This window comes from Salvelinus alpinus, chromosome 29, assembly GCF_045679555.1.
Source record: "Salvelinus alpinus chromosome 29, SLU_Salpinus.1, whole genome shotgun sequence".
NCBI classification, from domain to species: domain Eukaryota; kingdom Metazoa; phylum Chordata; class Actinopteri; order Salmoniformes; family Salmonidae; genus Salvelinus; species Salvelinus alpinus.
This window is the reverse complement of record NC_092114.1, coordinates 41546614-41568814: the sequence shown is the minus strand read 5'-3', so window position 1 is coordinate 41568814 and position 22201 is coordinate 41546614. Positions and strand designations below refer to the sequence as shown.

Below are 22201 nucleotides of genomic sequence, written 5' to 3'. Positions count from 1 at the left end.
GCTTCCTGCTTTCATTTTTGCTTATAAGCTGGAAAAAGGAGGATAGAGTTGTGGTCGGATTTACCAAATGGAGGGCGAGGGAGAGCTTTGTACGCGTCTCTGTGTGTGGTGTACAGGTGATCTAGAATTTTTTTCCGTCTGGTTGCACATTTAACACGTTGATGGAAATTTGGTAAAACTGATTTGTTTCCCTGCATTAAAGTCTCCGGCCACTAGGAGCGCCGCCTCTGGGTGAGTGGTTTCCTGTTTGCCTATTTCCTTATACAGCTGACTGAGTGCGGTCTTAGTGCCAGCATCTGTCTGTGGTGGTAAATAAACAGCCACGAAAAGTATAGCTGAAAACTCTCTAGGCAAGTTGTGCTATTTATCACAGACTACTTCACTGTCAGTTTCCTGGCCTCTCTCCTCCTCACCAGTGTCATGATCAAAGATATGATCAAGAGCCTCACATACAGTATATCGTTTGGTCATTGTGCTGCTGAATTGTGAGCAAGGCCTCAAAAAAGCTTTATATACCAGAGCTGCGAGAAAAGTTCTATATATTATTGAAACAATGTTGTGATTGTTTGTGAGAATGCCAACAGGTGTGGTTCCCGTGGGGGAAAGATTCTATTGGGGAAAGGTTCCTGTGGGGGTTGCCATGGAAGCCAAGAAGGGGAGTGAAGAGTGTGTGTGTGTGTGTGTGTGTGTGTGTGTGTGTGTGTGTGTGTGTGTGTGTGTGTGTGTGTGTGTGTGTGTGTGTGTGTGTGTGTGTGTGTGTGTGTGTGTGTGTGTGTGTGTGTGTGTGTGTGTGTGTGTGTGTGTGTGTGCGCTCAAACACACATGCATGTGGGGGCCTGGGAGAGGAAGTGTGTCCATCTGATGAATGGGCATGTGGCTGAATTTTATACACTAATTGTATTCCCCCCCATTCATTTCTAATGACCGGTCATTTTTGACTTGGAACACCACAGGTGTACAAAAGTTAAATAAAACACCCAAAATGTCATGAAAATCATCAAAATGTGTTTTGTGTGTTCAGATGCCCTGTGTGGACAAAGTCATGGAACCTGATGACAATCAGATTAAATGAACTACATTTTTCAGAGAGAGAACTTGTAAATCGTTCCAATTTGACCGGAACACAACAGGAGGGTTAAGAGGAAGGCCCTGAACTCTCTCTCTCTCTTGAGTTGGAAAGCCCCACCAATTAGACACCTTCTCTACTTTACTACTTTAGGACCCCCTGTGGAGGCACAGGATGAGCAATGTGACAGGAAGTGTGTAGAGCTCATTAGAACAGGATGAGCGTGTGTTTTGGGGGTTTAGGTGGGGGGGGGGGGGGTGTATTTATGCAGGAGTGTGTACCTGCGGAAATGTGCAAACTATGAGTGTTTGCCCATGTGTGTCCACTCAAACAAAGCAGGTTTGATTTCCACAGTAGATGCCCAGTTTCAGAAGTGAGTTTTGTCCAGCCAGTTCCACTGAACAACAGGGGGGGGGGCTCTACCATTGATCCAAGTTCCAATTCACTGATGTCCAGAAACCTATTCTCATTTCCAAGAGGGATTGAAGACTTGTATCAATCGATTTTTGTATCGTTAGTGATGTTTTACGTCTGTGTGGCTTTGTTTGTTCCCTCCCTGCAGACAATGTGGATACAGCAAGGCCAGTCAAGAGGGAGACGAGGAGCTCTACTTCCAATGTGAGTAACTGTGGCGACACACTCTCCCTCTGTCTGTGTGTGTGTGTGTGTGTGTGTGTGTGTGTGTGTGTGTGTGTGTGTGTGTGTGTGTGTGTGTGTGTGTGTGTGTGTGTGTGTGTGTGTGTGTGTGTGTGTGTGTGTGTGTGTGTGTGTGTGTGTGTGTGTGTGTGTGTGTGTGTGTGTGTGTTGAGTCTGCACTCTATGGATGGCGGAGGAATCTGTCAGTGTGTGTTGCCTGCCTGCATGTGACAGAGAGAGATTACGTGTGAAGTATTAACTTGTGCGTGGCCATTAATGCTTCATTCCGCGTGTGTGTTTAGGCTACACTGGACACACTGCTCCAGCCCATTAGATGGTGTGTGAGGCGGATATGTGATGGAGAGAGATGGAAATAAATAGGGATGGAGGGAGGGAGGAGGATGAGATGGGGAGAAGGGAATTGATAGATGGAACAAAGACAACGAAGGAGGAGTAAGAAGACAGAGAGCGGGGGCCAGTCAGATGATTTGCCGTCCCCCGAGAAGGAAGGATTTGAATGTTTGTCGCAAACTTTTGGAGTTGCCCGTGTCTCTGTTTTTACATTTTTGAAAGGATTTGTTTGACAGATTGTGGGCGGTTTGACATTTTTCCTGTGTGTCTGTGTGTCTGTGTGTCTGTGTGTGCGTGCTTGCTTGCGTGCGTGCGTTGGGAATTAAATATGCCCGGAAAATGACACGCCATCAGCTGACGAGCTCACACACACTTTCTCTCAGACGTGAACAAATGCAGACAGACAACTACACACACTAAAAGCGTAAACACACACACGCTGACACACATACTCACTCCCCCACCTCCCCCTTGATAACAATACGTTTGCAGTCTCTCGGGAGCCCCTCCAGCACAGTGTTTCCCTACCATGGACCTCGAGTATCCCCAACAGTACTGTAGTCCTGGACAACACTGTTCTAGCATGCTGCCCATCTAACCCATCAGTTATGACATGGAGCTGTTTCCTCCCCCATCGGTGGGTCTAATTACGTCTGTGTGTGTGTGTGTGTGTGCATGCCTTCATGCGTGTGTGTCTCTCATGCAATCATGCAATGTTAATATGTGTTAATCCCCCCCCCCCCCCCCCCCAATCGCTTGTGGCAAAGACACGATTAACCCTGAAACGAATCAGCTACACAAAAAGCCCAAGCAGGGAGAGAGGGAGAGAGAGAAAAATGAATCAAAACTGGTGTTGGCCTGCTTTAAATAAATGTAACAACTCCTCCACTGGGCTGTTGTGTGGTTACACAACCCATTGCTCTGGAAAAGAGGATATTCGATCCTGCCACTTAACACTGACCAGCTGGAATGTAGAAGCTTTCATTTTCTCTGCAATCAGACTGTGTGTGTGTGTGTGTGTGTGTGTGTGTGTGTGTGTGTGTGTGTGTGTGTGTGTGTGTGTGTGTGTGTGTGTGTGTGTGTGTGTGTGTGTGTGTGTGTGTGTGTGTGTGTGTGTGTGTGTGTGTGTGTGTGTGTGTGTGTGTGTGATCAATAAGCTGTTATGAGACAGTGAGTCGAGACCTGGTCGATTTAGAGTTGTAATCACATTTCAGAACCAGTCTGGCCCAAAGGCTTCTGGGAAGGCCCGGCTTCTTAGGTAGAAGTAGGGCCTAAGTACCACTGGTTTTGAATCCTCAGAATAATTAAGTAGTGAGTAGAAGTCCAATTTGAGGTTTATCCTGATCCTAGATCTGTTTCTAAGGGTAACTTCAGCCCAGAACTTGTACTGCGGGGGTGGCTGCGTAAGAGGTCAAAGGTTAGGTATTGAAAAGTCCATTGGCTAGTGGTAACAGTGTATTGGCTAGAGTGTACATTTATTGGTCATTGGTCACATAGTAGTTAAAGGCTGAGGGGCTAGTCAGGGTTGAATAGTGTTTAGTGACTAGTAATGGACTTAGGGTAGAGAACATAATTTATCACTACTGACTTAAAGTCACTGAGCCGTTTGCACAAGGTGCTTTGCCCTACAAGGGAGCATGTTCAGATCAAATCATTTTAACTTTACACCTTTCATAATGGATTACAGGTTAGAAAGCAGGAGTTTACAAGACAGACATTTAGTGGGTTCACAGATACTTGTGGGATAGGAACTGAATATCACTTCCTTTGTTGCGGGTAGAGTTTTTAGGTTGCCTTGTGAGGATAGAAACCGATAACAAAGTGACACTCAAAGGCTTTTACCTCAGGATTTTCTCTTTCCTGCCAATGATTTCCTGCCCTAGTTCCTAGTGAATATTATTATTGTTTTTCTCAACAGTTCTGAAGTCATAAGAGATAAACCCCTTGAACTGAGCTACTGTCTCCAGGAAACGTGAGCTGCACAAATAAGACATGCAGTGATGTGGTTGATTCCCAAGTAGCACAATAGGTGAGAAGGTGGTGACGGGACAAACGATGGATTCAGGTTTTAGAACACCATCCATACAGTGGTTGTCAAACGAAAGACCACACCGGATTACCACTTATGTCGTGATGCCGTTTGCGTGCCTTAAATACGGTTTTGTGATTCACAAATGGGACTAGCGTGTCGTTTCTGTGGTGTCGTGGTAGATTGTTGCAGGTCGTAATCTTGCGTGACTGTCCGTGTCCCACAGTTAAGATCCCGACCCGGAGGACCTACATAGACCCAGAGACGTGTGAGGATCTGGTGCAGGCTGTCCTCACCTTTGCCAAAGAGCTCGACAACTCCAGCATCAAGATAGAGAGAATTGTACACACAGGTACTGAGACAGTGCTTTGGCTTTCGTATACTCTCATATTCTCTTTCTTTGTACTTCTGTCTTTTATCTTTGCCAATTTTCACTCCTCTATCTCCCCTCCCTGTTTGTCCTGTTTTTATCTCCTTCTTTCTTTCTTTCTTTCTTTCTCTCTCTCTCTCTCTCTCTCTCTCTCTCTCTCTCTCTCTCTCTATTTCTCTCTATTTCTCTATCTCTCTCTCTCTATCTATCTCTCTCTCTCTATATATCTCTCTCTATATATCTCTTTCTCTCTCTCTCTCTCTCTCTTTCTCTCCTCATCTCTTACTCACCCCCACCTCTCTCTGATAAACCAGCACTGCAGTCCGCTATCTAACCCCCTCTCTGTGTCTCCACCTGCAGGTGACTTTGGGGAGGTGTGCCGTGGCTGTCTCAAGCTGCCCAGTAAGCGGGAGCTTCCGGTGGCCATCAAGACGCTGAGGGCCGGCTGCTCAGAGAAACAGAGGCGCTCCTTCCTCAGCGAGGCCGGGATACTGGGACAGTTTGACCACTCCAACATCGTCCGTCTGGAGGGGGTCATCACCAGCGGTGAGCTAGTTACCGAAATCTCAAATGAACCCCTATGCATTTACACCTAACTCCTATTTACTATGCTTTATAGGGGGCAACTGTCTGGGGGGGGGGGGGGGAACATTTACTGAACAGACCGCACAAACCCCAAACGATTACTCGTTGACAGACGGACAGCAGTTGAAGTCCAACAGAGAAGGGAGAGGGGGGAAAGTATAGGAGGAAGTAAAGGTTAATGAAGAAAGGTAGGTGAGGAGAGTTTCAGAGGGGTAATGTTTCAGAGGGCCAGATGAGGTAGAACCAGGGTTGGAAGGAATGGGATTGGATGGGACTGGTGCCTGCCTGAACACACACTGTGCACCGTACGACTGCAGCAGATGCGTTGGGTACGGTAATTGGTGCTAGAGACACAGCAGGACTCTGAAACCCACTCTAATCTTCCCCGCCGCCTCACACGTGTGCATGCTCACACACAGGTGTGCATACACACTCATTCAAACTGTCACACACAAGCACACACACACACCGCCCTCGGATTGCAAATCACCTGCATTGCATTGCTTACGCCCCACTAGCCCGCCATTCAACCCCCTTCCACCCCCACAGCCCACCTGTCAGCCCCCACCACCTCTCCCTCCATCAGAGGCCTCCAGCGCTACAGCGTGGGTCATTAGCGAGACAGAGACGTGCTGCTAGCTAAACGTCCAGCAGGGGGCACCAGGGGGAGGTGGTGTAGGATACCGGGTAGTGTGTGGTAGTATGTTAAGGGGAGGGGGGGGGGGGAATCAGCAGGATAGTTGGTCTGGTAGAAAAGAAGAGGTAGCTAGTCTTGTAGTGAAGTGTGATAGAGTAGTGAGCCAGAGTAATGATAGTGATGTAGTGAGGCGTTATAGAGTAGTGAGCCAGAGTAATGATAGTGATGTAGTGAGGCGTTATAGAGTAGTGAGCCAGAGTAATGATAGTGATGTAGTGAAGCGTGATAGAGTAGTGAGCCAGAGTAATGATAGTGATGTAGTGAGGCGTTATAGAGTAGTGAGCCAGAGTAATGATAGTGATGTAGTGAGGCGTTATAGAGTAGTGAGCCAGAGTAATGATAGTGATGTAGTGAGACGTGATAGAGTAGTGAGCCAGAGTAATGATAGTGATGTAGTGAAGCGTGATAGAGTAGTGAGCCAGAGTAATGATAGTGATGTAGTGAGGCGTGATAGAGTAGTGAGCCAGAGTAATGATAGTGATGTAGTGAGGCGTTATAGAGTAGTGAGCCAGAGTAATGATAGTGATGTAGTGAGGCGTGATAGAGTAGTGAGCCAGAGTAATGATAGTGATGTAGTGAGACGTGATAGAGTAGTGAGCCAGAGTAATGATAGTGATGTAGTGAGGCGTGATAGAGTAGTGAGCCAGAGTAATGATAGTGATGTAGTGAAGCGTGATAGAGTAGTGAGCCAGAGTAATGATAGTGATGTAGTGAGGCGTTATAGAGTAGTGAGCCAGAGTAATGATAGTGATGTAGTGAGGCGTTATAGAGTAGTGAGCCAGAGTAATGATAGTGATGTAGTGAGACGTGATAGAGTAGTGAGCCAGAGTAATGATAGTGATGTAGTGAAGCGTGATAGAGTAGTGAGCCAGAGTAATGATAGTGATGTAGTGAGGTGTGATAGAGTAGTGAGCCAGAGTAATGATAGTGATGTAGTGAGACGTGATAGAGTAGTGAGCCAGAGTAATGATAGTGATGTAGTGAAGCGTGATAGAGTAGTGAGCCAGAGTAATGATAGTGATGTAGTGAGGCGTGATAGAGTAGTGAGCCAGAGTAATGATAGTGATGTAGTGAGGCGTGATAGAGTAGTGAGCCAGAGTAATGATAGTGATGTAGTGAAGCGTGATAGAGTAGTGAGCCAGAGTAATGATAGTGATGTAGTGAGGCGTTATAGAGTAGTGAGCCAGAGTAATGATAGTGATGTAGTGAGGTGTGATAGAGTAGTGAGCCAGAGTAATGATAGTGATGTAGTGAAGCGTGATAGAGTAGTGAGCCAGAGTAATGATAGTGATGTAGTGAGGCGTGATAGAGTAGTGAGCCAGAGTAATAATAGTGATGTAGTGAGGCGTGATAGAGTAGTGAGCCAGAGTAATGATAGTGATGTAGTGAGGCGTGATAGAGTAGTGAGCCAGAGTAATGATAGTGATGTAGTGAGGCGTGATAGAGTAGTGAGCCAGAGTAATGATAGTGATGTAGTGAAGCGTGATAGAGTAGTGAGCCAGAGTAATGATAGTGATGTAGTGAGGCGTGATAGAGTAGTGAGCCAGAGTAATGATAGTGATGTAGTGAGGCGTGATAGAGTAGTGAGCCAGAGTAATGATAGTGATGTAGTGAGCCAGAGTAATGATAGTGATGTAGTGAGGCGTTATAGAGTAGTGAGCCAGAGTAATGATAGTGATGTAGTGAGGCGTTATAGAGTAGTGAGCCAGAGTAATGATAGTGATGTAGTGAGGCGTTATAGAGTAGTGAGCCAGAGTAATGATAGTGATGTAGTGAAGCGTGATAGTGTAGTGAGCCAGAGTAATGATAGTGATGTAGTGAGGCGTTATAGAGGTGTGAGCCAGAGTAATGATAGTGATGTAGTGAGGCGTGATAGAGTAGTGAGCCAGAGTAATGATAGTGATGTAGTGAGGCGTGATAGAGTAGTGAGCCAGAGTAATGATAGTGATGTAGTGAAGTGTGATAGAGGTGTGAGCCAGAGTAATGATAGTGATGTAGTGAAGTGTGATAGAGTAGTGAGCCAGAGTAATGATAGTGATGTAGTGAAGCGGTAGTGCTGTATGTTAGTGTTGCATGATAACGTGGACGTATGATGTGGTAGAACAGAGTGATGGGGTAATGTAATAATTTTAGTCCTGTCTGCCTCTCCTCTCCTCCAGTCTGTCTGTTTGGGATAGAGGGTGCCTGAGGGAGGCTGATAGTATCCATTTATAAGGCACTTAGATCACAGCCAGCAAGAGGTGTGTGTGTGTGTGTGTGTGTGTGTGTGTGTGTGTGTGTGTGTGTGTGTGTGTGTGTGTGTGTGTGTGTGTGTGTGTGTGTGTGTGTGTGTGTGTGTGTGTGTGTGTGTGTGTGTGTGTGTGTGTGTGTGTGTGTGTGTGTGTGTGTGTGTGTGTGTGTGTGTGTGTGTGTGTGTGTGTGTGCGTGCGTGCGTGCGTGCGTGCTCGGTTTCCATGTTACTCTGCTCCAACTCTTGTCTGACACACACACTCCCTGGTCACTAAGGGAGTCACTGCTTTCTGTCTTTCTAATGGAGCGGCATCCTTTTCTCCTCAGCTGGCTGCTCTCTCTCTCTCTCCCTCCTTATACCAGCGCTCCTTCTGTCCCCTCTTCTACTTTTTGTGTGTTCTGTCCCCTCTCCCGTTCCCCCATCCCTACCCCAGTGCCTACTCCTACTGGCCTCTCTTTTTTCCCCTCTCAGGTCTCTGTCTTCCCTCCCTTCACTATTTTGATACACTCTGGCCACCTGCGCTCAGCGAGTGTGAGAAGTGTGTGGGGGGGGGGGGGGGGGATCATTCAACTTTGTGTGACTGAGAGAGCAGCACACAGGCCATCCTGCTCCTCTCCAGCTTAGTAGGTGAAGAATGGCAGTGCATAACCACTGCTGCCCCCAAGCCAGCTGGACTATAATAATAATGTGTGTGTGTGTGTGTGTGTGTGTGTGTGTGTGTGTGTGTGTGTGTGTGTGTGTGTGTGTGTGTGTGTGTGTGTGTGTGTGTGTGTGTGTGTGTGTGTGTGTGTGTGTGTGTGTGTGTGTGTGTGTGTGTGTGTGTGTGTGTGTGTGTGTAGGTAACACCATGATGATTGTGTTGGAGAGCATGTCCAACGGGCCCCTGGACTCCTTCCTCAGGGTAAGAGTGTGTGCATACTGTGTCTTTGTGTGCTCTTGTAACAGTGTTTACCTCAGCATGACTCCTGGTCTAGTTTCCGAACGTTACGTAAGATGGTTGGTATAAAATAAATCCCGGGGCATATTGTGTATCCTTATAAGCCACACAACTAACCACCGTGTTATTTAATCTTTCATAACGGAGTTTGTTCTCCGTTGGAACTGCAATGTATTATATTGCATCTCTATGGTCCTTAACCCACTCCCTCTCCCTCCCTCCCCTCCTCCCCCTCTCCAGAAGCACGAGGGCCAGCTCTCCGTGCTCCAGTTGATGGACATGCTGGGGAGCGTGGCCTCTGGGATGAAGTACCTGACAGAGATGGGCTTCGTCCACCGCCGCCTGGCCGCCCACAAGGTACTGGTCAACGCCAGCCTGGGCTGCAAGGTGTCCGGCTTCAGACCCCTCCAAGAGGACAAGATGGAGGCCATCTACAGCGCAATGGTGAGACTACTGACTGATATTCTATTACAAGTAAAAAGTATATTACTAGATATATGTATATTTTTAACTAGTACTATATATTACAATTATTATTATTTTTTATATTATATTACTACCTATAGTCTTTACTCTTTCCCATAGAGGCCATCTGTACCACGCTGGTGAGACTACTGCCTGATACGTACGGTTATTTACATTGTTGAAAACCGTATTGTTTACTCGCTTCTTTAGTCTTCCCCCATAGTTATAGAGGCCATCTTCACCACTACTCACTGTGATAGGTAATACATACTGTATGTACTGGGATATGTACTATATTATTTACATCGTTTACTCTTTACTCAAATAGTTTAGTCTTACTCCAATAGACCACACTGGTGAGAGACCTGGCTGATATCTTCTCCTGTTAAATATATTACTCCTAATAAATATAAAAATCCCATCTTATAAAAAATGCTATACAAATCAAACATTCAAATGACAATGACATCTTTAAAGAAGCCCATTGAAGCCGGTGGGAGAGGTGTGCTTCTTTTTGTATTTCCCCTTTGTGCTGAATCTGATGTGCAGTGTGTGTGCAGTGCAGACTTTGATTTAAAATACTTTCTATAATGAATCAGTGTGTTTCCCTGTGGTTTCTCCTTCTCGCTCGCTTTGTCTGACTCACTTTGTTCACTCTTTTTTGGTTGACAGTGGTTGATTCGATTTAGATTTAGTTGAGGCAGTGTATAAGGATACATTTTATTTGACTGTACTTTACATGATGATTTAAGAGCGACTGCGTTTCGAACAATGCAACAACAGAAACCAGACCTATTCTGGAGTAGCGAGGAAGTAAAACTCGAATGGCTTTTCAGAAAATACGTTTTCCTTGTGGCACATTTTATTTCCAAAGCGTGGAAGTCGCGACAAGATAAGTTGTATAACTGAACTGTTTTCGTTTTTCTTGTATTTCATTTGTATTAAGTTCAGTAGGAATGACTACTCTACTTTCGTACTGGTTCCCCATGTCCCTAAATGACTACTGACCCGTAGCACTCACGTCTGTAGCCATGAGGTGCTTTGAAAGGCTGGTCATGGCTCACATCAACACCGTTATCCCAGAAACACTAGACCCACTCCAATTTGCATACCGCTCAAACAGATCCACAGATGATGCAGTCTCTATTGCACTCCACACTGCCCTTTCCCACCTGGACAAAAGGAACACCTATGTGAGAATGCTATTCATTGACTACAGCTCAGCGTTCAACACCATAGTGCCCTCAAAGCTCATCACTAAGCTAAGGATCCTGGGACTAAACACCTCCCTCTGCAACTGGAGCCTGGACTTCCTGACGGGCCGCCCCCAGGTGGTGAGGGTAGGTAGCAACACATCTGCCACGCTGATCCTCAACACAGGGGACCCTCAGGGGTGCGTGCTCAGTTCCCTCCTGTACTCCCTGTTCACCCACAACTGCATGGCCAGGCACAACTCCAACACCATCATTAAGTTTGCAGACGACACAACAGTGGTAGGCCTGATCACTGACAACGATGAGACAGCCTATAGGGAGATGTCAGAGAACTGGCCGGGTGGTGCCAGAATAACAACCTCAACGTAATCAAGACAAAGGAGATGATTTAGGACTACAGGAAAAGGAGGACCGAGCACGCCCCCATTCTCATCGACAGGGCTGTAGTGGAGCAGGTTGAGAGCTTCAAGTTCCTTGGTGTCCACATCACCAACAAACTAGAATGGTCCAAACACACCAAGAAAGTTGTGAAGAGGGCACGACAAAGCCTATTTTCCCCCTCAGGAAACTAAAAAGATTTGGCATGGGTCCTACTTCTACAGCTGCAACATCGAGCGCATCCTGACTGGTTGCATCACTACCTGGTACGGCAACTGCTCGGCCTCCGACCGCAAGGCACTACAGAGGGTAGTGTGTACGGCCCAGTACATCACTGGGGCTAAGCTGCCTGCCATCCAGGGCCTCTATACCAGGCGGTGTCAGAGGAAGGACTTAAAAACGTTCAAAAGACTCCAGCCACCCCAGTCATAGACTGTTCTCTCTGTACCGGAGCACCAAATCTAGGACCAAAGGACCAAATCAACAGTTTTTACCCCCAAGCCATAAGACTCTTGAACAGCTAATCAAATGGCTACCCGGAGTATGCTCCCCCCGCCAACCCCTTTTTTACGCTGCTGCTACTCTGTTTATCATCTATGCATAGTCACTTTAACTAATCCTACGTGTACGTATTACCTCAAATAGCACGACTAACCGGTGCACCCGCACGTTGACTCTGTACCGGTACCACCACCTGTACATAGCCTCGCTACTGTTATTTTTACTGTTTTTATTTATTTTTATTTACTTATCTATTGTTTACCTAATACCTATGTTTCACTTCAAAACTGCACTGTTGGTTAAGGGCTTGTAAGTAAGCATTTCACTGTAAGGTATTCGGCGGACGTGACAAATAAACTTTGATATGATGTACGTACAGTACCAGTCAAAGTTTGGACACGCCTACTCATTCAAGAGTTTTTCTTTAGTTTTACTATTTTCTACATTGTAGAATAATAGTGAAGACATCAAAACTATGAAATAACACGTAGGGAATCATGTAGTAACCAAATTTTTTTTGAACAAATCAAAGTATATTTTATATTTGAGATTCTTCAAAGTATCCACCCTTTGCCTTGATGAAAGCTTTGCACACTCAAGGCATTCTCTCAACCAGCTTCATGAGGAATGCTTTTCCAACAGTCTTGAAGGAGTTCCCACATATGCTGAGCACTCGTTTTGCTGCTTCTCCTTCACTCTGTGGTCCAAACCATCTCAATTTGGTTGAGGTCGGGTGACTGTGGAGGCCAGGTCATCTGATGTAGCACAGCCTGGTGGTGTGTTTTGGGTCATTGTCTTGTTGAAAACAAATGATAGTCCCACTAAACACAAACCAGATGGGATGGCGTATCGTTGCAGAATGCTGTGGTAACCATGCTGGTTAAGTGTGCCATGAATTCTAAATAAATCACAGACAGTGTCACCAGCAAAGCACCCCCACACCATAACACCACCTCCTTCATGCTTCACGGTGAGAACCACACATGCGGAGATCATCCGTTCATCTACTCTGCGTCTCACAAAGACACAGTGGTTGGAACCAGAAATCTCAAATTTGGACTCATCAGACCTAAGGACAGATTTCCAGCGGTCTACTGTTCATTGCTCGTGTTTCTAGGTCCAAGCAAGTCTCTTCTTATTGGTGTCCTTTAGTAGTTTTTATTTTATTTTTACAATTGTACCATGAAGGCCTGATTGACACAGTTGATGTTGAGATGTGTTTGTTACTTGAACTCTGAAGGAGTTAACTCTGCTGCACAGTATAAATTCAGCAGAGGTAACTCTGGGTCTTCCATTCCTGTGGCGGTCCTCATGAGAGCCAGTTTCATCATAGCGCTTGATGGTTTTTGCGACTGCACTTGAAGAAACGTTTAAAGTGCTTGACATTTTCCGGATTGACTGACCTTCATGTGTTAACGTAATGATGGACTGTCGTTTCTCTTTGCATATTTTTATTATTTTAATTTTAATTTAACCTTTATTTAACTAGGTAAGTCAGTTAAGAACAAATTCTTATTACATTTGAGCTGTTCTTGCCATAATATGGACTTGGTCTTTTACCAAATAGGGCTATCTTCTGTATACCACCCCTACCTTGTCACAACACAACTGATTGGCTCAAACACATTAAGAAGGAAAGAAATTCTACAAATTAACTTTTAGCAAGGCACACCTGTTAATCGAAATGCATTCCAGGTGACTACCTCATGAAGCTGGTTGAGAGAATGCCAAGAGTTTGCAAAGCTGTCATCAAGGCAAAGAGTGGTTACTTTAATGAAGCTAATATATAGAATATATGTTTTGTTTAACACTTTATTGGTTACTACATGATTCCATATGTGTTATTTCATCGTGTTGATGTCTTCACTATTATTCTACAGTGTAGAAAATAGTAAAAATAAAGAAAAATCCTTGAATAAGTAGGTGTGTTCAAACTTTTGACTGGTACTGTACGTGTTTATGATCATTTTATTTGTATACAACAAATACAGTGTCTTATCAACCCATGTGGGCTGGGCATCATGATGCATGACACAATAATCAAATAAATAAATAGCAAATATATAATAATCATAGTGTAGTAGGATGTTTAAATGTAGATTCTAGCATAGGCTACATGAAACGTACTCATACAAGATGTCAAGTGTGGAGTTAAACATGTGAATTGAAAATCTCTCTCTGTTTCGGACTGTCTCTCTCTCTCTCTCTCTCAGCATGCGGGGAAGAGTGTGGTGTTGTGGACAGCCCCAGAGGCCATCCAGTACCACCGCTACAGCTCAGCGTCTGACGTCTGGAGCTTTGGCATCGTCATGTGGGAGGTCATGTCCTACGGAGAGAGACCCTACTGGGACATGGGCAACCAGGACGTGAGTAGAGTGACTGGCTCTCTCTCTCTCTCTCTATACTCGACCTTCTCCTCTCTGGTCTCTTTATCCATCTCATCTCTGTAACTCTTCTCTCTCTCGGTTGCTCGCGCTCTCTCTCTTTCTCTCTGTCTCTCTCTCATTCCCTTTGCTCTTTATCCACATGTGCATCTCTGTCCCCTCCCTCACCCCATTCCCATCTCTACCTATTCATCTCTCTCTCTTTCCCTTTGCTCTTTATCCACATGTGCATCTCTGTCCCCTCCCTCACCCCATTCCCATCTCTACCTATTCATCTCTCTCTCTTTCCCTTTGCTCTTTATCCACATGTGCATCTCTGTCCCCTCCCTCACCCCATTCCCATCTCTACCTATTCATCTCTCTCTCTTTCCCTTTGCTCTTTATCCACATGTGCATCTCTGTCCCCTCCCTCACCCCATTCCCTATGCTGTTTCCATCTCTACCTATTCATCTCTCTCCTATACTTTCTCTTCTCTTGTGCTAGCTCTCCCCCCCCCCCCCCCCGTCTTCTCTGTCCCCTCTGAAACGGTGTGAACTTTTTGACTTGGGCTAGCTCAGATCTTATTAGAGGGAAAGCCACGGGTGCTTCTCTAAAAGTCTCTCTGAGCTCTAAGTCCCTGGCATAAGTCCTCTCCGTGACCAATCCTGTTTCTCTTAAGGACACCATGTCGCTTTTTGGTGGCGGTCTCAAAGTGCCACCACGATCCCCGCTCTTGGAGGAAGCCTAAAATCCCGACAGGAAGCGGCGCTCTCTTTTAAGGAAATGTGAAATTTAGCTATTTTAGGAGGGTGAGAAGATTTGTCCAATCGCTAGGACCCTGCCGCCATCAGTTTGTGTCGACGAGGGCGTGCGTTTTGGTTCCCTTCTCCCCTCCCTCTCAATTTTTCAGAGGGATCACTTTTTTTGGGGGGGGGGGGGCTTTTGAAGAAAACCCCAAACTTCAGAAGAGTGCAGAAAATGTCCCGTAAGACTTTGTTGAAGAGAAAAGTGAAAGTGCCTTTGAGCCAAAATGCCTTTGATCCAAGGCCGCGTCATGAATGGCATTCAAAGGTATTAGAGTAGATAGAGGGTTAATCAGAGTTCACAAAGTTCACAAATAAGCCAACAGCTTGTTCATGCAAATACGCTGTCTAAATCGTTCCACTAATCCGAACAATAAAACGTCAAAATAGACGACCAGGAAATGTTGAAATTAATTACTATGAACCGGTCCCTCAGCTAGGACATGAACCGGGACGGTGTATTACCAGCTTACTCATTCAATATCCAGACTTTGTGTCTACCTCTATGTTCACAGTACTAAACTCTCCAAAAGAAATGTCAAAGGCCAAGCTGGCTGAGCCCTTGAGAAATTAATGCATTAAACAAATACATAATATCACCATTATCTCACCCAGCCCACACGCTGCCCTAACATGCCCTTTGCTTTTCAGCTCTGATTAAATGGAAAATGTCCGCCAATGAAGAAACACTTTATGAACACTGTTTGGTTAAATCGGAGGTCAGGACAGAACTGAAGAGGACAGTGTTTTTAGTGAATGTGGAACATTTTCAACGTTTCTTTTTCAAAGAGCTTTTTCTAGGGAGCACAGTGTTAGAAAACGGTGCTTTAAAGGGGGAGAATATCTTTTTTGAAGTTTTGTATTTAGAAGTCTTTATGGGGGATACATCTGTTTGACGGATTAGCTCGTTTGGAAGAACCTTGGATAGAGAGATTGTCTGGGTGTCGTTTTGTTGTCGGAGATCTCCTGGAGCCACTTTAGACTGAGATGGAGTCATCGTTCACTATCCACATTTCTCCCTGTAAGTTAACACTCCTTTCTCTCCCGCCGTCTCCTCCCGTCCTAGGTGATCAAAGCGATAGAGGATGGCTTCCGCCTGCCCGCCCCTATGAACTGTCCACCCCACCTCCACCAGCTGATGTTGGACTGTTGGCAGAAGGAGAGGACCGAGAGACCCACCTTCAGCCAGATCCACTCAGCTCTCAGCAAGAGCATCCGCAGCCCCGACGGCATCGGCTCCTCCACACTGTCACGCAGGTAGGACGTTGGCCCCTGCAAACCATGCTTAACACGGGCTAAACAAGGGTCAATATACAGGCTAACGGGTAATGGACTTTGCCAGCCAACATGGGCTGGCATCGGTATGGTTTGTTTATGTCGTCCAAGCAGGTCTCCCACTTCCCACTCAGTTTTGATATCAGAGTAGAAATACTACCGCTTATGGTAACAATAGACTCATGCATCCCTTCCTGAAATCTATCTCTCACTCTCTCCCTGATCTCTCTCTCTCTCTCTCTTCATCTATCCGTAGAACCCTCCCTCAGCTAGGAACCCTCCCTCTGGGCTCCTCCATCTCCCTGGCAGAGCGGACTCTTCCGTCGTTCCCCTCGTTTAACTCGGTAGGGGAGTGGTTGGATGCGGTGGACATGGGGCGCTACAAGGACAACTTCACCGCGGCAGGATACTGCTACCTGGAGTCTGTGGCCCGTATGACAGTCCAGTGAGTGGCTCTAAGTGTGTGTGTGTGTGTGTGTGTGTGCGGGCGGGCGAGAGAGCGTTGATGCACAAACAAGTATGTTGCTGGTGCATCTGAAAATCACAAGTTGATATAGTCTAACTGATGTCTTTGTGCTGTGGTCATTCTCCACAGAGATGTATTGAGTCTAGGCATCACCTCTCTGGAGCACCAGAAACAGATCCTGTCTGCCATCCAGACCCTTAGAGCCCAGGTCATCCAGATGCACGGCAGAGGGGTGCAGGTCTGACACACACACACACACACATACACACACGTGCAGACGGACGGACGGACGGATGGATAGAAGGATTTTCACAGAGGAGACACTCGTCTCTCATCCAGATGGACAACAATGAAGTGGATAGAGAGATCGGCAGAGATATCGCCACACTGCACCCACTCACTCTTCCTCCTCTTCCTCCTCCTCTCTCTCTCTAAGTCCTTGGGAGCGAGGCATCTTCCAGTCATGTGATCAACGTACTTTGTCGAAAGTCGTATGACTTTTGTCTGCACGCTGACCCAAATTGACTAGATGTCCACTCTGACAACTGGCCCTGGATCAGTCGTTAAAGAGACTTAAAACTACCCTGATAGAGAAGTACTGTCCATCTAAAATGTCTGCCACTGCTCTCAAAATGTGGGGTAATAACATTTCCTTGATGGAGAAGAACTGTCCCCTCAAGCAGAGTGATACTCTACTGAACCACTTGTCTCAGAACTGAGGTTAAAACCACCCTGGTTGAGAAGCATTGTCCATTACAGGGCTGCCCCTGGTCTCAGAACAGTGGGATAAGGCACTAATGGCAAAAGTTCTGTCTGTCGAACAGGGCTGAAATTGTAAAACTGGTCTCAGTTCAATGGTTAAAACATTACTGTTCCGGCCGCTGAAGTGCGATCAAGTGACTGGTTCCCACAGTGTGGGCGGAGCCCAGGCCGTGTCAAGTCGTACGTAGCCCGACCAATCACGAGGCTGGAAAACCTTCAGGAGGAAACTACTGATTAAAAAAATGAAAACTAGAAAACTGTAAATCGAAACAAAGGATTTCCGTGTGTTTGATTGTTCATTTCGATTTCGTCTGTTACACAATTTCTCTTTTTTTAACGTTTTTCCGTTAACTGTCTCTGCTCTGCTCTCCCTGTGTTTTCTCAGTGTGTGGAACGGCTAATGTCCCTTAGCCGGGATGTCAGTGGTATCATGTAGCGTCTCGCTAATATATTTCTCCTGTCTAAAAAGCATTTTCACTACATGGGTATATTGCACTGTTAAGAATAAAGGTCAAGTCTCAAGCTGACGTATCGAATATTTATTCATATTTATATGCGTTTCCAGTTTACAGACTCTCACACAACCTGACGGGAAGAGGTCACGAGGGTCATACTTGATTTTTTTTTTTTTTAATGACTAAATAATTTGTGTAATTTTGTGTTTAAGGATGCTGCAAAGCACATGTCCTTTGGTGTCAAGCATATCCCTTCCTAGCCGGTCTGTTTGTTTTGATTACAGTGTGTATCATAAAGTTTTCTTTTTTTTTTATAGTTAGAGGGATTCTGTTACTGAATAAAGGTGTTCTGTACCGAAGAAGATATTATGAAGAGGACTTCCACTGTAGTATGTTGACTGTTTTCTTCTCATAGACACAGTCACCAAATCTACAGTAGTTGATATAGGACTTCTACATTTTGAGTCCAGTGTCGCTGGATGTATGGTATCGATGTGTTGCATTATATATGCAGTATTGCAGTATTTCAGAATGTCGTAGAGTGATCATTTATGGGTTTTTTCCGGGGCCAGCGATTCAAGCTGTCATGCATAGGGCCCTGTGTTTTGGTTAATCATGTCACATGACCTGGATTTGAACCTTTTTGTTTAAAGCTTTTTCATCAAACTGTCCCCCTTTCTTTTTATGTCAGATGGTCCAAGCACCATCCTCAGACAATTGCTTACATTTTTGGTCTAATTCTAATTTCTGGAAAAAAATGCTTCAAATCAAGGTTAAGTGGTTGACCAAAACACAGGGCCCTAGCTATACATCATGGTTGCACACTTAACATATTATAAATGTTCCTACAAATCCCACAACCCCCCACGGTGCAGTCACAAGCCACTCCCATTTGTCAGTATTATGTATTTTTTTAAACAGTTAACATTTAATCGTAGGTAACATGTTTTGAGGCATTTTTGATTTATCTCATACTCTTGTAGCTCGCTACAGTGCATTCGGAAAGTATTCAGATCCCTCCACGTTTTTTTTACGTTACAGCCTTATTTTAAAATGGATAAAATACTTTTTTCCCCTCATCAATCTACACACAACACCCCAAAATAACAAAGCAAAAACATTATTTTTTTTTGCAAATTTATAAAAAATGAAAAAGATACCATATTTACATGAGTATACAGATCCTTCGCTATCAGACTTGAAATTGAGCTCAGGTCCATCCTGTTTCCACTGATCATCCTTGATGGTTCTACAACTTGATTGGAGTCCACCTGTGGTAAATTCCTTTGATTGGACATGATGTGGAAAGGCACACACCTGTCTATATAAGGTCCCACAGTTGACAGTGCATGTCAGAGCAAAAACCAAGCCATGAGGTCGAAGGAATTATCCGTAGAGCTCCGAGACAGGATTGTGTCGAGGCACAGATCTGGGGAAGGATACCAAAACATTTCTGCAATATTGAAGGTCCCCAAGAACACAGCGTTCTCCATCATTCTTAAATGGAAAATGTTTTAAACCACCAAGATTCTTCCTAGAGCTGGCCGCCTGGCCAAACTGAGCAATCGGGGGAGAAGGGCCTTGGTCAGGGAGATGACCAAGAACCCGATGGTCACTCTGACAGAGCTCTAGAGTTCCTCTGTGGAGATGGGAGGAACTTCCAGAAGGACAACCATCTCTGCAGCACTCCACCAATCAGACCTTTATTGTAGAGTGGCCAGACGGAAGCCACTCCTCCGTAAAAGGCACATGACAGCCCGCTTGTAGTTTGCCAAAAGGCACCTAAAGGACTCTGCCCATGAGAAACAAGATTCTCTGGTCTGATGAAACCAAGATTGATCTCTTTGGCCTGAATACCAAGCGTCACGTCTGGAGGAAACCAGGCACCGCTCATCACCTGGCCAATACCATCCCTACGGTGAAGCATGGTGGTGGCAGCATCATGCTGTGGGGATGTTTTTCAGCGGCAGGGACTGGGAGACTAGTTAGGATCGAGGGAAAGATTGTGATGGAAAATGTTTATGTTTGTGCTTTTCTAGTAACACATTTCTGTGTCCATGCAAGTGACTGACTGATTGAATGTGCCTGGGAGGAATCCTCACCATCAGTATCTGCAATTTGCTAGTACACCCAGAACCTTGTTTTGAGAATGAAAGGGATATCTCAGTTTCAAGGTCTCAGCTTGGAGAGGAGAGGCCTTGTGAGGTATTTGTCTGTCACATGCATGAACCAGTATTGGTCGGTCACATGCATGAACCAGTATTGGTCGGTCACATGCATGAACCAAACGTTAATGATGAATGAATTATGAATGATGAATAAGCTAAATCATGCAAATGTAACTTGTCTGTGTAAAGCAGTATGAGATTTAACGGGACTGCCCTGACGGAGCTCACTTCAGACCGGTACTTTATGCATCTAGGTTTGACTGTGACCTCTCCAGCTTGCTGTTAATAAAACAATGATTCATTTAATATTGGCGTTCAGTGTCCCTGTGTAGAATTTCCACGACAAGATGAATGGAGCAAAGTACAGAGAGATCCTAGATGAAAACCTGCTCCAGAGTGCTCAGGACCTCAGACTGGGGTGAAAGTTCACCTTTCAACAGGACATTGACCCTAAGCACATGCAGGAGTGGCTACAGGACAAGTCTCTGAATGTCCTTGAGTGACCCAGCAAGAGCCCCGGACTTGAGCCCGATCGAACATCTCTGGAGAGACCTGAAAATAGCTGTGCAGCAACGCTCCCCATCCAACCTGACAGAGCTTGAGAGGATCTGCAGAGAAGAATGGGAGAAGCTCCCCAAATACAGGTGTGCCAAGCATGGAGCGTCATACCCAAGAAGACTCGAGGCTGTAATCGCTGCCAAAGGTGCTTCAACAAAGTACTGAGTAAAGGGTCTGAATACTTATGTAAATGTGATATTTCAGTTTTTTATTTTTAATACATTTGCCCCAAAAATCTAAAAACCTGTTTTTCCTTTGTCATTATGGGGTATTGTGTGTAGATTGATCAGGGGGGGGGTGCGATTTAATCAATTTTAGAATAAGGCTGTAACGTAACAAAGTTTTGAAAAAGTGAAGGGGTCTGAATACTTTCCGAAGGCCCTGTACATAATAGATGTTTTATTGGTTCAGTGTGGTTCATAAATGGTATCTTGTAATAGGGAGGTATCTGGTATGAAAGGACTACCAGTATATTTTCTCTTTTCTTCCCCATGTATTCTCTTTCTCTCTCCCCCTCTCTCTGGAGCTGTTTTGCCTCAACACCATGTATAGACCCATATCATGTTCTGAAAAGATACTCCTACAGACTCACACACATATATAGAAACAGTCTCAACAGCCCTGTATACACAGGCACCAAACTGGACCTTTTCACTACAGCGAATCAGTCGTTGTCGTCCCCCGGTAACCCCCCCCCCCCTCTCTCTCTGTTTACTCTACCATTACAAAATATGTTTACTGTAAATATGTATTTGAAAATGCAATCTATTTTTATAATTTGTTTGAAGAACAATGTGTTGAAAATATCTTCTCACTGTGTAGGGGTTTTATCGTTTGAATTTAGGGCCATTGCCAATCGACTTGGGTGTTTGGAATTTTAAAACAAAACATTTTTTGTTTGTTTGTTTTTTGATGATTTTTACCTGTTTAGAAAAACAGATGGCTGTTGCAATATTGAAATGTGTTATTAAAAAATCTCCAATAAGAGCAAACATTGTCTGTGTGTTTGGCGTGCTTCAGGCTCTGAGCTTGATCATCTGTTCATCCTTACCCATGTGCAATTCTGCTTCATTCCCCTTGTGAAAAGATGCAGCCAATCAGCATACAGAAAACTCAACTCTTTCAGTTCACCTTTTGTTCTGTTCCTCTCAGCAAACATTCTGTTTCACAACCTCTGTCAATAACTCTCCGGATTGAATCAAGGCCTTCATTGAGAATGAGCCCTGGAATTGTGCTCAGTTGTGAATCCCGGCCTCAATCTTGTTCTAAAGGAAGCTCCACCATATATGGTGGATAAATGAAGATGTCTTACTCAGGCCGTATACGATTGATAAAATTGGTCTCAGTTCCAGTCTACTGTGACACCAATCAAGCCCCCGAGGACTGGAATTGCCCATCCCTGGCTCAAGGGGTGGTTCTCCCATAGGCAGCAATGCGATAGCAGCTGGGTCTGGTCTGCTTTGTTCATTGACTGTATATGAACCAGAAAAAATTAGGGAGTAGAATGTCTCACTTCTTCTTCCTTCTCTGGCTCCACTTCAAGGGCAGAACTAATGTGATTGGTTGGATGAAAGCTATGGACACAGCTTGAGGTGACACGTCAGTCGGTGGAGCTTACAGGTGAGTTAAATAAGGAAAGGCCTTAGGGGTGGTTGCCAAGAACTCAACCAGAGAGGAAGAGGTGAGGCAAGAGGGATAACTTGGCCCAAACTCTGTCTTCTTCTTGTACAGCAGTCAATGAGTGTCGAATTTGGTTAACAAAAAATGTAATGGCTTATTTGTTACATGTGGCTGATTTGATTGAATAGAAGTTTCGTAATTATTAGGTTGTTACGAGTGTACTGATATATAGGACACTTGACATCAAATCAAATTTTAAAAAGGCCTTGCA

At 45.1% G+C, this 22201-nt stretch overlaps 1 protein-coding gene across 1 annotated transcript in view; it reads left to right on the top strand.

Annotated features, from left to right (window-relative positions):
* LOC139559049 (ephrin type-A receptor 7-like) overlaps nt 1–21302 on the top strand; it is a 160829-nt gene extending 139527 nt beyond the window's left edge. The window contains exons 10-18 of the mRNA XM_071374697.1: nt 1629–1684; nt 4309–4434; nt 4813–4998; nt 8804–8865; nt 9142–9345; nt 13673–13825; nt 15693–15883; nt 16158–16346; nt 16497–21302. Coding sequence (XP_071230798.1) covers nt 1629–1684; nt 4309–4434; nt 4813–4998; nt 8804–8865; nt 9142–9345; nt 13673–13825; nt 15693–15883; nt 16158–16346; nt 16497–16611 — 1282 coding nt within the window. The 3' untranslated portion in view covers nt 16612–21302. The remainder of the gene's footprint in view (nt 1–1628; nt 1685–4308; nt 4435–4812; nt 4999–8803; nt 8866–9141; nt 9346–13672; nt 13826–15692; nt 15884–16157; nt 16347–16496) is intronic.
* Nucleotides 21303–22201: the final 899 nt, after the last annotated feature.